This window comes from Tetrao urogallus, assembly GCF_951394365.1.
Source record: "Tetrao urogallus genome assembly, contig: scaffold_246, whole genome shotgun sequence".
NCBI lineage: Eukaryota > Metazoa > Chordata > Aves > Galliformes > Phasianidae > Tetrao > Tetrao urogallus.
This window is the reverse complement of record NW_027639034.1, coordinates 1-14198: the sequence shown is the minus strand read 5'-3', so window position 1 is coordinate 14198 and position 14198 is coordinate 1. Positions and strand designations below refer to the sequence as shown.

The window sequence follows — 14198 nt, the reverse complement described above, 5'->3', positions numbered from 1 at the left end:
ACCCCAAACCACCCCACAGCCACCCCAAACCACCCCATAACCACCCCAAACCACCCCACAGCCACCCCAAACCACCCCACAACCACCCCAAACCACCCCACAACCACCCCAAACCACCCCACAACCACCCCAAACCACCCCAAACCACCCCATAACCACCCCAAACCACCGCACAGCCGCCCCACAGCCGCCCCACAAGCAGCTCCGCTGTGCTCAGCCTCCGTGCGTTTATTGCCCAGCGGCGGGATGGAGCCCCGCAGCGCCGCGCTCAGCGGATGGTTTTGACGGGGCTCTTGAAGTTGCTGGCCGCCTGCAGCTGCAGCTGGTACGCCATCGGGTGGATCTTGAAGCCGTACAGCCTGCCCCCAGCGGGAAGCGGCGCCGTCAGCCCCACGGCTGCCCCACATCTGCCCCAAATGGGACCCGACGTGGGACGCCCCATACCGCCCCATAGCTGCCCTATAGCGACCCCATAGCTGCCCCATAGCTGCCCTATGACGACCCCATAGCTGCCCCATAGCTGCCCTATGACGACCCCATAGCTGCCCCATAGCTGCCCCATAGCCGCCCCATAACCGCCCCATAGCCACCCCGTAACCACCCCATTGCCGCCGCATAGCCACCCCATAGCTGCCCTATAACGACCCCATAGCCACCCCATAGATGCCCCATAGCCGCCCCATAGCCGCCCCATAGCCACCCCATAGCTGCCCTATAACGACCCCATAGCCACCCCATAGCCGCCCCATAGCCGCCCCATTGCTGCCCCATAACCACCCCATAGCTGCCCCATAACCACCCCATAGCCGCCCCATAGCCGCCCCATTGCTGCCCCATAACCACCCCATAGCTGCCCCATAACCACCCCATAGCCGCCCCATAGCTGCCCCATAGCCACCCCATAGCTGCCCTATAACGACCCCATAGCTGCCCCATAGCCACCCCATAGCCACCCCATAACCACCCCATAGCCGCCCCATAGCTGCCCCATAGCCACCCCATAGCCACCCCATAGCCACCCCATAGCCGCCCCATAACCACCCCATAGCTGCCCCATAACCACCCAAAAACCACTCCATAGCCACCCCATATCACCTCATAACCACCCCATAACCACCCCATATCACCCCATAGCCGCCCCATATCACCCCATAACCACCCCATATCACCCCATAACCACCCCATATCACCGCATAACCACCCCATATCACCCCATAACCACCCCATATCACCGCATAACCACCCCATATCACCCCATAACCACCCCATATCACCCCATAGCCGCCCCACAGCCACCCCACAGCGACCTGGGCACGAACTGGTTGGCGGGGCGCTTGGGCCGGTACTTGGGGTGCAGCCCCCAAATCACCCCAAACCACCCCATAACCACCCCATATCACCCCATAGCCGCCCCATATCACCCCATAACCACCCCATAACCACCCCATAGCTGCCCCACAGCCGCCCCACAGCCACCTGGGATGGAACTGGTCTGCAGGATGCTTGGGCTGGTACTGGGGGTGCAGCCCCCAAATCACCCCATAGCAACCCCAAACCACCCCATAACCACCCCATAACCACCCCATATCCACCCCAAACTACCCCATAACCGCCCCACAGCCGCCCCACAGCTGCCCCACACCGACCTGGGCACAAACTGGTTGGCGGGGTGCTTGGGCCGGTACTCGGGGTGCAGCCCCCAAATCTCCCCATATCACCCCAAACCACCCCATATCACCCCATAACCACCCCATACCCAGCCCATAGCCACCCCATAACCACCCCATAACCGCCCCATAGCCGCCCCACAGCCGCCCCACACTGACCTGGGCACGAACTGGTTGGTGGGGTGCTTGGGCCAGTACTGGGGGTGCAGCCCCCAAATCACCCCATATCACCCCATAACCACCCCATATCACCCCATAGCCGCCCCACAGCTACCTGGGATGGAACTGGTCTGCAGGATGCTTGGACCTGTACTGGGGGTGCAGCCCCCAAATCACCCCATAGCGACCCCAATCCAACCCATAGCCACCCCATAACCACCCCATAACCGCCCCATAACCGCCCCATAGCCGCCCCACAGCCGCCCCACACCGACCTGGGCACGAACTGGTTGGCGGGGCGCTTGGGCCGGTACTCGGGGTGCAGCCCCCAAATCACCCCATATCACCCCATAACCACCCCATATCACCCCATAGCTGCCCCATAACCACCCCACAGCCACTCGGGCACGAAATGGTTTGCAGGATGCTTGGGCTAGTACTCGGGGTGCAGCCCCCAAATCACCCCATAGCGACCCCAAACCACCCCATATCACCCCATAACCGCCCCATAGCCACCCCATACCCAGCCCACAGCCGCCCCATAACCACCCCATAACCGCCCCATAGCCACCCCATACCCAGCCCACAGCCGCCCCATAACCACCCCATAACCGCCCCATAGCCGCCCCACAGCCACCCCACACTGACCTGGGCACGAACTGGTTGGCGGGGTGCTTGGGCCAGTACTGGGGGTGCAGCCCCCAAATCTCCCCATAGCGACCCCAAACCACCCCATAACCGCCCCATAGCTGCCCCACAGCTGCCCCACACCGACCTGGGCACGAACTGGTTGGCGGGGCGCTTGGGCCGGTACTCGGGGTGCAGCCCCCAAATCACCCCATATCACCCCATATCACCCCATAACCGCCCCATAGCTGCCCCACAGCCGCCCCACACCGACCTGGGCACGAACTGGTTGGCGGGGCGCTTGGGCCGGTACTCGGGGTGCACCATGAAGAGCATGTGGGGGAAGCCGGTGCCGAAATACGCGCCGTCGGTGTGGTGATGGCGAGACGACTTGGGGGTGTAAACGTCCATGCATTTGGGGCAGTACAGCTTCACCATGGCCTCACCAGGGATGTCCGACAGCCCTACAAGTGTGGGGTGTGTGGGGCGGGACCCACTGAGCGCCTGCTCTGCCCCATAGAGCGCCCAGCCCCATAGATGTCAGCCCCATAGATGTCAGCCCCATAGATGCCAGCCCCATAGATCCCAACTGCCCTACAAGTGTGGGGCGGGACCCACTGAGCGCCTGCTCTGCCCCATAGAGCCCCCAGCCCCATAGATGTCAGCCCCATAGATGTCAGCCCCATAGATGCCAGCCCCATAGATCCCAACTGCCCTACAAGTGTGGGGCGGGACCCACTGAGCGCCTGCTCTGCCCCATAGAGCACCCAGCCCCATAGATGTCAGCCCCATAGATGTCAGCCCCATAGATGCCAGCCCCATAGATCCCAACTGCCCTACAAGTGTGGGGCGGGACCCACTGAGCGCCTGCTCTGCCCCATAGAGCACCCAGCCCCATAGATGTCAGCCCGATAGAGCCCAGCTCCATAGATGTCAGCCCCATAGATGTCTGTTTTACAGAGCACCCAGCCCCATAGATGTCAGCCCCATAGATGTCTGTTTTACAGAGCACCCAGCCCCATAGATGTCAGCCCCATAGAGCACCCAGCCCCATAGAGCACCCAGCCCCATAGATGTCAGCCCCATAGAGCCCCCAGCCCCATAGATGTCAGCCCCATAGATTCCCCCAGCCCCACACAGCATTTGGGGCAGTACAGCTTCACCATGGCCTCACCGGGGATGTCCGACAGCCCTACAAGTGTGGGGTGTGTGGGGCGGGACCCACTGAGCGCCTGCTCTGCCCCATAGAGCGCCCAGCCCCATAGATGTCAGCCCCATAGATGTCAGCCCCATAGATGCCAGCCCCATAGATCCCAACTGCCCTACAAGTGTGGGGCGGGACCCACTGAGCGCCTGCTCTGCCCCATAGAGCCCCCAGCCCCATAGATGTCAGCCCCATAGATGTCAGCCCCATAGATGCCAGCCCCATAGATCCCAACTGCCCTACAAGTGTGGGGCGGGACCCACTGAGCGCCTGCTCTGCCCCATAGAGCACCCAGCCCCATAGATGTCAGCCCGATAGAGCCCAGCTCCATAGATGTCAGCCCCATAGATGTCTGTTTTACAGAGCACCCAGCCCCATAGATGTCAGCCCCATAGATGTCTGTTTTACAGAGCACCCAGCCCCATAGATGTCAGCCCCATAGAGCACCCAGCCCCATAGAGCACCCAGCCCCATAGATGTCAGCCCCATAGAGCCCCCAGCCCCATAGATGTCAGCCCCATAGATTCCCCCAGCCCCACACAGCATTTGGGGCAGTACAGCTTCACCATGGCCTCACCGGGGATGTCCGACAGCCCTACAAGTGTGGGGTGTGTGGGGCGGGACCCACTGAGCGCCTGCTCTGCCCCATAGAGCGCCCAGCCCCATAGATGTCAGCCCCATAGATGTCTGTTCTACAGAGCACCCAGCCCCATAGAGCACCCAGCCCCATAGATGTCAGCCCCGTAGATGTCAGCCCCATAGATGTCAGCCCCATAGAGCCCCCAGCCCCATAGATGTCAGCCCTATAGAGCACCCAGCCCCATAGATGTCAGCCCTATAGAGCCCAGCCCCATAGATGTCAGCCCCATAGAGCACCCAGCCCCATTGAGCCCAGCCCCATGGAGCACCCAGCCCCATAGATGTCAGCCCCATAGATGCCAGCCCCATAGATCCCAACTGCCCTACAAGTGTGGGGCGGGACCCACTGAGCGCCTGCTCTGCCCCATAGAGCACCCAGCCCCATAGATGTCAGCCCGATAGAGCCCAGCTCCATAGATGTCAGCCCCATAGATGTCTGTTTTACAGAGCACCCAGCCCCATAGATGTCAGCCCCATAGATGTCTGTTTTACAGAGCACCTAGCCCCATAGATGCCAGCCCCATAGAGCACCCAGCCCCATAGATGTCAGCCCCATAGAGCCCAGCCCCATAGATGTCAGCCCCATAGAGCACCCAGCCCCATAGATGTCAGCCCTATAGAACCCCCAGCCCCATAGATCCAACCCCAGCCCCATGACGACCCCCCAGCCCTCAACAGACCCCAGCCCCACAAAGACCCCCCCCAGGCCCCCACAACGACCCCAGAGACCCACAGAGACCCCCAGCCCCCCATAAAGACCCCCACGAAGACCCCAGCCCCCCACAACGACCCCAACCTCAAGAACACCCCCAGCCCCCCACAAAGACCCCCAGCCCCATGAAGACCCCCAGCCCCACAAAGACCCCCAGCCCCCCACAAAGACCCCCTACCCCACAACGACCCCCAGCCCCATGAAGACCCCCAGCCCCACAAAGACCCCCAGCCCCACAAAGACCCCCAGCCCCACAAAGACCCCCTACCCCACAACGACCCCCAGCCCCCCACAAAGACCCCAAGCCCCCACAAACAACGACCCCAGCCCCACAACAACCCCAGCCCAGCCCCATGAAGACCCCCTACCCCACAACGACCCCCAGCCCCACGAAGACCCCAGCCCCACAACCACCCCCCTACCTCACAACGACCCCCGGCCCCACAACGACCCCCAGCCCCCACAAAGACCCCCAGCCCCCCACCCCATGAAGACCCCCAGCCCCACAAAGACCCCCAGCCCCATGAAGACCCCCAGCCCCCCACCCCATGAAGACTCCCAGCCCCACAAAGACCCCCAGCCCCCCACAAAGACCCCCAGCCCCCCATGAAGACCCCCTACCCCACAACGACCCCCAGCCCCATGAAGACCCCCAGCCCCCCACCCCATGAAGACTCCCAGCCCCACAAAGACCCCCAGCCCCCCAGCCCCAAACGACCCCCAGCCCCACAACGACCCCCAGCCCCCCACAAAGACCCCCAGCCCCCCACCCCATGAAGACCCCCAGCCCCCCATGAAGACCCCCTACCCCACAAAGACCCCCAGCCCCAGGAAGACCCCCAGCCCCCCACCCCATGAAGACTCCCAGCCCCACAAAGACCCCCAGCCCCCCACAAAGACCCCCAGCCCCCCACAAGGACCCCAGCCTCACAAAGAGACCCAGCTCCCCACAACGACCCCAGTCCCCCACAAAGACCCCCAGCCCCATGAAGACCCCCAGCCCCATAACGACCCCCAGCCCCCCAACCTCACAAAGCCCCCCAGCCCTATGAAGACCCCCAGCCCCCACAAAGACCCCCAGCCCCCCACCCCACAAAGACCCCCAGCCCCCACAAAGACCCCCAGCCCCCCACCCCATGAAGACCCCCAGCCCCCCATGAAGACCCCCTACCCCACAAAGACCCCCAGCCCCAGGAAGACCCCCAGCCCCCCACCCCATGAAGACCCCCAGCCCCACAAAGACCCCCAGCCCCCCACCCCATGAAGACTCCCAGCCCCACAAAGACCCCCAGCCCCCCACAAAGACCCCCAGCCCCCCACAAGGACCCCAGCCTCACAAAGAGACCCAGCTCCCCACAACGACCCCACCCCCCCACAAAGACCCCCAGCCCCACGAAGACCCTCAGCCTTGCACAAAGACCCCCAGCCCCCCACCCCATGAAGACCCCCAGCCCCCCATGAAGACCCCCTACCCCACAAAGACCCCAGCCCCACAACGACCCCAGTCCCCCACAAAGACCCCCAGCCCCACAAAGACCCCCAGCCCCACAAAGACCCTCAGCCTTGCACAAAGACCCCCAGCCCCATGAAGACTCCCAGCCCCACAAAGACCCCCAGCCCCACAAAGACCCCCAGCCCCAGGAAGACCCCCAGCCCCACAAAGACCCCCAGGCCCCCATAAAGACTCCAAGCCCCCCATGAAGACCCCCTACCCCATGAAGACCCCCTACCCCACAAAGACCCCCAGCCCCACAAAGACCCCCATCCCCATGAAGACCCTCAGCCTTGCACAAAGACCACCAGCCCCACAAAGACCCCCAGCCCCCCACAAAGACCCCCAGCCCCCCACCCCATGAAGACCCCCAGCCCCACAACGACCCCCAGCCCCATAAAGACCCCCAGCCCCCCACCCCATGACAACCCCCAGCCCCCCATGAAGACCCCCTACCCCACAAAGACCCCCAGCCCCAGGAAGACCCCCAGCCCCCCACCCCATGAAGACTCCCAGCCCCACAAAGACCCCCAGCCCCCCACCCCATGAAGACCCCCAGCCCCATAAAGACCCCCAGCCCCCCACCCCATGACAACCCCAAGCCCCCCATGAAGACCCCCTACCCCACAAAGACCCCCAGCCCCAGGAAGACCCCCAGCCCCCCACCCCATGAAGACTCCCAGCCCCACAAAGACCCCCAGCCCCCCACAAAGACCCCCAGCCCCCCACAAAGACCCCCAGCCCCCCACAAAGACCCCCAGCCCCCCACAAGGACCCCAGCCTCACAAAGAGCCCCAGCTCCCCACAACGACCCCACCCCCCCACAAAGACCCCCAGCCCCACGAAGACCCCCAGCCCCCCACCCCATGAAGACCCCCAGCCCCACACAAAGACCCCCAGCCCCATGAAGACCCCCTACCCCACAAAGACCCCCAGCCCCACAACGACCCCAGTCCCCCACAAAGACCCCCAGCCCCACGAAGACCCTCAGCCCTGCACAAAGACCCCCAGCCCCCCACCCCATGAAGACCCCCAGCCCCACAAAGCCCCCCAGGCCCCCATAAAGACCCCAAGCCCCCCATGAAGACCCCCTACCCCACAAAGACCCCCAGCCCCATGAAGACCCTCAGCCTTGCACAAAGACCCCCAGCCCCCCACCCCATGAAGACCCCCTACCCCACAAAGACCCCCAGCCCCACAAAGACCCCCAGCCCCACGAAGACCCTCAGCCTTGCACAAAGACCCCCAGCCCCATGAAGACTCCCAGCCCCACAAAGACCCCCAGCCCCACAAAGACCCCCAGCCCCACAAAGACCCCCAGCCCCAGGAAGACCCCCAGCCCCACAAAGACCCCCAGGCCCCCATAAAGACTCCAAGCCCCCCATGAAGACCCCCTACCCCATGAAGACCCCCTACCCCACAAAGACCCCCAGCCCCACAAAGACCCCCATCCCCATGAAGACCCTCAGCCCCCCACAAAGACCACCAGCCCCACAAAGACCCCCAGCCCCCCACAAAGACCCCCAGCCCCCCACCCCATGAAGACCCCCAGCCCCATAAAGACCCCCAGCCCCATAAAGACCCCCAGCCCCCCACCCCATGAAGACCCCCAGCCCCCCATGAAGACCCCCTACCCCACAAAGACCCCCAGCCCCAGGAAGACCCCCAGCCCCCCACCCCATGAAGACCCCCAGCCCCACAAAGACCCCCAGCCCCCCACAAAGACCCCCAGCCCCCCACAAAGACCCCCAGCCCCCCACAAGGACCCCAGCCTCACAAAGAGCCCCAGCTCCCCACAACGACCCCACCCCCCCACAAAGACCCCCAGCCCCACGAAGACCCCCAGCCCCACACAAAGACCCCCAGCCCCATGAAGACCCCCTACCCCACAAAGACCCCCAGCCCCACAACGACCCCAGTCCCCCACAAAGACCCCCAGCCCCACGAAGACCCTCAGCCCTGCACAAAGACCCCCAGCCCCCCACCCCATGAAGACCCCCAGCCCCACAAAGACCCCCAGGCCCCCATAAAGACCCCAAGCCCCCCATGAAGACCCCCTACCCCACAAAGACCCCCAGCCCCATGAAGACCCTCAGGCTTGCACAAAGACCCCCAGCCCCCCACCCCATGAAGACCCCAAGCCCCCCATGAAGACCCCCTACCCCACAAAGACCCCAGCCCCACAACGACCCCAGTCCCCCACAAAGACCCCCAGCCCCACAAAGACCCCCAGCCCCACGAAGACCCTCAGCCTTGCACAAAGACCCCCAGCCCCATGAAGACTCCCAGCCCCACAAAGACCCCCAGCCCCACAAAGACCCCCAGGCCCCCATAAAGACTCCAAGCCCCCCATGAAGACCCCCTACCCCATGAAGACCCCCTACCCCACAAAGACCCCCAGCCCCACAAAGACCCCCAGCCCCATGAAGACCCCCTACCCCACAAAGACCCCCAGCCCCACAAAGACCCCCATCCCCATGAAGACCCTCAGCCTTGCACAAAGACCACCAGCCCCACAAAGACCCCCAGCCCCCCACCCCATGAAGACCCCCAGCCCCACAAAGACCCCCAGGCCCCCATAAAGACCCCAAGCCCCCCATGAAGACCCCCTACCCCACAAAGACCCCCAGCCCCATGAAGACCCTCAGGCTTGCACAAAGACCCCCAGCCCCCCACCCCATGAAGACCCCAAGCCCCCCATGAAGACCCCCTACCCCACAAAGACCCCAGCCCCACAACGACCCCAGTCCCCCACAAAGACCCCCAGCCCCACAAAGACCCCCAGCCCCACAAAGACCCTCAGCCTTGCACAAAGACCCCCAGCCCCATGAAGACTCCCAGCCCCACAAAGACCCCCAGCCCCACAAAGACCCCCAGCCCCACAAAGACCCCCAGCCCCAGGAAGACCCCCAGCCCCACAAAGACCCCCAGGCCCCCATAAAGACTCCAAGCCCCCCATGAAGACCCCCTACCCCATGAAGACCCCCTACCCCACAAAGACCCCCAGCCCCACAAAGACCCCCATCCCCATGAAGACCCTCAGCCTTGCACAAAGACCACCAGCCCCACAAAGACCCCCAGCCCCCCACAAAGACCCCCAGCCCCCCACCCCATGAAGACCCCCAGCCCCATAAAGACCCCCAGCCCCCCACCCCATGACAACCCCCAGCCCCCCATGAAGACCCCCTACCCCACAAAGACCCCCAGCCCCAGGAAGACCCCCAGCCCCCCACCCCATGAAGACTCCCAGCCCCACAAAGACCCCCAGCCCCCCACAACGACCCCCAGCCCCCCACAAAGACCCCAGCCTCACAAAGAGCCCCAGCTCCCCACAACGACCCCATCCCCCCACAAAGACCCCCAGCCCCACAACGACCCCCAGCCCCACGACGACCCCCAGCCCCCCAACCTCACAAAGCCCCCAGCCCCATGAAGGCCCCCCCCCCGAAGCCCCCCGTACCGATGGGCAGCATGGGCTGGTTCTCGCAGTAGACGCGGGGGCAATACCCAAAATCGCCCTGCTGGTATTTCTCCAACTGGGGGGGGACAAGGAAAAATGGCGTCACAGCTGGAGATGTGGGGCGGGGGGGGGGATCTATGGGGCTGGGGGGGGGATCTATGGGGGGAGAAACTATGGGACTCTATGGGTCAGCATCCCTGGGTCAGGGTGCTCTATGGGGCAGGATCTTTGGGCAGGGATCCCTATGGGGCAGAAAGGCTCTATGGGGCAAAATCTCTGGGTCAGGGTGCTCTATGGGGCAGGATCTATGGAGCAGGGATCCCTATGGGGCAGAAGAGCTCTATGGGGCAAAATCTCTGGGTCAGGGTGCTCTATGGGGCAGAATCTATGGGGCAGGGATCCCTATGGGGCAGAAAGGCTCTATGGGGCAAAATCTCTGGGTCAGGGTGCTCTATGGGGCAGGATCTATGGGGCAGGGATCCCTATGGGGCAGAAAGGCTCTATGGGGCAAAATCTCTGGGTCAGGGTGCTCTATGGGGCAGGATCTATGGGGCAGGGATCCCTATGGGGCAGAAGGGCTCTATGGGGCAGAAGGGCTCTATGGGGCAAAATCTCTGGGTCAGGGTGCTCTATGGGGCAGGATCTATGGGGCAGGATGCTCAATGGGGCAGAGATCCCTATGGGGCAGGATGTGTGGGGCAGGGTGTGTGGGTGAGGATCTGCTGGAGCAGAGAGACTCTATGGGTCAGCATCTCTGAAGCACGGTGCTCTATGGGGCAGGATCTATGGGGCAGGGATCCCTATAGGGCAGAAGGGCTCTATGGGGCAGGGATCCCTATGGGGCAGAAAGGCTCTATGGGACAAAATCTCTGGGTCAGGGTGCTCTATGGGGCAGGATCTATGGGGCAGGGATCCCTATGGGGCAGAAGGGCTCTATGGGGCAAAATCTCTGGGTCAGGGTGCTCTATGGGGCAGGATCTATGGGGCAGGATGCTCTATGGGGCAGGATCTATGGGTCAGGGATCCCTATGGTTCAGGGATCCCTATGGGGCAGAAGGGCTCTATGGGGCAGAAAGGCTCTATGGGGCAGGAATCCCTATGGGGCAGAAGGGCTCTATGGGGCAGAAAGGCTCTATGGGGCAGAATCTCTGGGTCAGGGTGCTCTATGGGACAGGATCTATGGGCCAGGATCTATGGGGCAGAGATCCCTATGGGGCAGAAGGGCTCTATGGAGCAAAATCTCTGGGTCAGGCTGCTCTATGGGACAGGATGTACAATGGGGCAGAACTCTCTATAGGGCAGGGCTCCCTATGGGGCAGGATGTGTGGGGCAGGTTGTGTGGGGCAGGATCCATGGGGCAGGCCCTATGGTCAGGTGGTGTGGGTCAGAATCTATGGGGCAGGCCCTATGGGTCAGGTGGTGTGGGGCAGGGCCTATGGGTCAGGCGGTGTGGGGCAAGCCCCATGGCGCTATGGGGCAGGCCGTATAGATCAGGCGGTGTGGGTCAGGCCCTACGGTGCTATGGGTCAGGTGCCATGTACCAGGCCCTATGGCGGTGTGGGGCAGGCTCTATGGGTCAGGCGGTGCCATGTAGCAGGCCCTATGGCGGTGTGGGTCAGGCGCTATGGGTCAGGCCCTATGGGGCAGGTGCTATGGGGCAGGCCCATGGCGGCGTGGGTCAGGCGCTATGGGGCAGGCGCTATGGGGCAGGTGGAGTGGGGCAGGCCGTATGGCGGTGGGGGTCAGGCGCTATGGGGCAGGCCGTATGGCGGTGTGGGTCAGGCGCTATGGGGCAGGCGGTGTGGGTCAGGTGGTGTGGGTCAGGCGGTGTGGGGCAGGCGCTGTAGGTCAGGCACTATGCGGCAGGCAGTGTGGGTCAGGCGCTGTGGGGCAGGTGCTATGGGTCAGGCCGTATGGCGGTGTGGGTCAGGCGCTATGGGGCAGGCACTATGGGGCAGGCAGTGTGGGGCAGGCGCTGTGGGTCAGGCGCTATGGGGCAGGTGGTGTGGGTCAGGCGGTGTGGGTCAGGCAGTGTGGGTCAGGCGCTGTGGGGCAGGCCGTATGGCGGTGTGGGTCAGGCGCTATGGGGCAGGCCGTATGACGGTGTGGGTCAGGCGCTATGGGGCAGCAGCGTGGGTCAGGCACTGTGGGTCAGGCGCTATGGGGCAGGCGGTGTGGGGCAGGCGCTGTGGGTCAGGCGCTGTGGGGCAGGTGCTATGAGTCAGGCCGTATGGTGGTGTGGGTCAGGCGCTATGGGGCAGGCACTATGGGGCAGGTAGTGTGGGGCAGGTGGTGTGGGTCAGGCGGTGTGGGTCAGGCGCTATGGGGCAGGCAGTGTGGTGGTGTGGGTCAGGCGGTGTGGGTCAGGCAGTGTGGGTCAGGCGCTATGGGGCAGGCAGTGTGGGTCAGGAGCTGTGGGTCAGGCGCTATGAGTCAGGCGATGTGGGGCAGGCACTATGGGTCAGGCGGTGTGGGGCAGGCACTATGGGTCAGGCAGTGTGGGGCAGGCGCTATGGGGCAGGCAGTGTGGGGCAGGCGCTATGGGTCAGGCGCTGTGGGTCAGGTGCTGTGGGGCAGGCCCATGGCAGTGTGGGTCAGGCGCTGTGGGTCAGGCGCTGTGGGGCGGGCGGTGTGATGGCGTGGGCATGCCCTATAGATGAGGCGCTATGGGTCAGGCGCTGTGGGGCAGGCGCTATGGGTCAGGCAGTGTGCGTCAGGCAGTGTGGGTCAGGCGCTATGGGTCAGGCGCTATGGGGCAGGCGCTGTGGGGCTGTGGGTGCGCTGACCATCTGCGCGATGCCGCGGTTGGTGAGGATGTAGCGGGCGTGGATGAGGCCGTAGAGCATCTCGGCCGCCTGCTCGATCAGGTCGCTCTGGTTCGGGTTGTCCTCCAGCTCCTCATCTGACACACGCAGCGCGTCACCACCCCACAGCGCCCCACTGCGCCCCACTGCGCCCCATTGCATCCCACAGCGCCCCACTGCGCCCCACTGCGCCCCATTGCATCCCACTGCGCCCCACTGCGCCCCATAGCGCCCCACTGCGCCCCTATAACACCCCATTGTGCCCCTATAACACCCCATAGCACTCCACTGCGCCCCATAGCACCCCATTGCGCCCCATAGCACCCCACAGCACCCCATAGCGCCCCACTGCGCCCCTATAACACCCCATTGTGCCCCTATAACACCCCATAGCGCCCCATTGTGCCCCACTGTGCCCCTATAACACCCCATAGCACTCCACTGCGCCCCATAGCACCCCATTGCGCCCCACAGCGCCCCATAGCACCCCACTGCGCCCCTATAACACCCCAAAGTGCCCCACTGCACCCCATAGCACCCCACTGCGCCCCACTGTGCCCCATTGCACCCATAGCACCCCTATAATGCCCCATAGCACCCCATAGCACCCCACTGCGCCCCATAGCACCCCTGTAACACCCCATAGCGCCCCACTGCGCCCCATTGCACCCCTATAATACCCCATAGCACCCCACTGCGCCCCACTGCACCCCATAGCGCCTCATTGCACCCCTGTAACACCCCATAGCGCCCCACTGCGCCCCATATCACCCCTATAACACCCCATAGTGCCCCACTGCACCCCATAGCACCCCTATAACACTCCACGTGCCCCACAGTGCCCCATAGCACCCCATAGCACCCCACTGTGCCCCTATAACATACACCCCATAGCGCTCCACTGCACCCCATAGCGCAGCACTGCGCGCCATAGCGCCCCATAGCACCCCACTGTGCCCCTGTAACACCCCATAGCACCCTACTGTGCCCCATAGCACCCCATAACACCCTATAACACCCCATAGAGCCCCATAGCACCCCTATAACACCACATTGCGCCCCACTGCGCCCCATAGCGCCCCCATAACACTCATAGCGCCCATAGCACCCACATAATACTCCGTAACACCCCATAGCATCCCACCACGACCCCATAGCACCCCTATAACACTCCGTAGTGCCCCATAGTGCCCCACTGCACCCCATAGCGCCCCACTGCGCCCCTATAACACCCCATAGCACCCCACTGCACCCATAACACCCCATAGCACCCCATAGCACCCCTATAACACCCCATAGCGCCCCACTGCGCCCCTATAACACCCATAGCACCCCACTGTGCCCCATAACACCCCATAGCACCCCACTGTGCCCATAACACCCCATAGCACCCCATAGCACCCCTATAACACCCATAGCGCCCCACTGCGCCCC

The 14198-nt window shown here is 63.9% G+C and overlaps 1 protein-coding gene across 1 annotated transcript; it reads right to left on the bottom strand.

Annotated features, from left to right (window-relative positions):
• Nucleotides 1-268: 268 nt before the first annotated feature.
• On the bottom strand, nt 269-12926 carry CSNK2B (casein kinase 2 beta; the record flags this gene model as incomplete). Its single annotated transcript, XM_079551045.1, has 4 exons — nt 269-359; nt 2728-2917; nt 9961-10036; nt 12747-12926. 4 exons carry the CDS (start codon nt 12924-12926, stop codon nt 269-271), a joined length of 537 nt encoding a protein of 178 aa, XP_079407171.1.
• Between the last annotated feature and the right edge of the window lie 1272 nt (nt 12927-14198).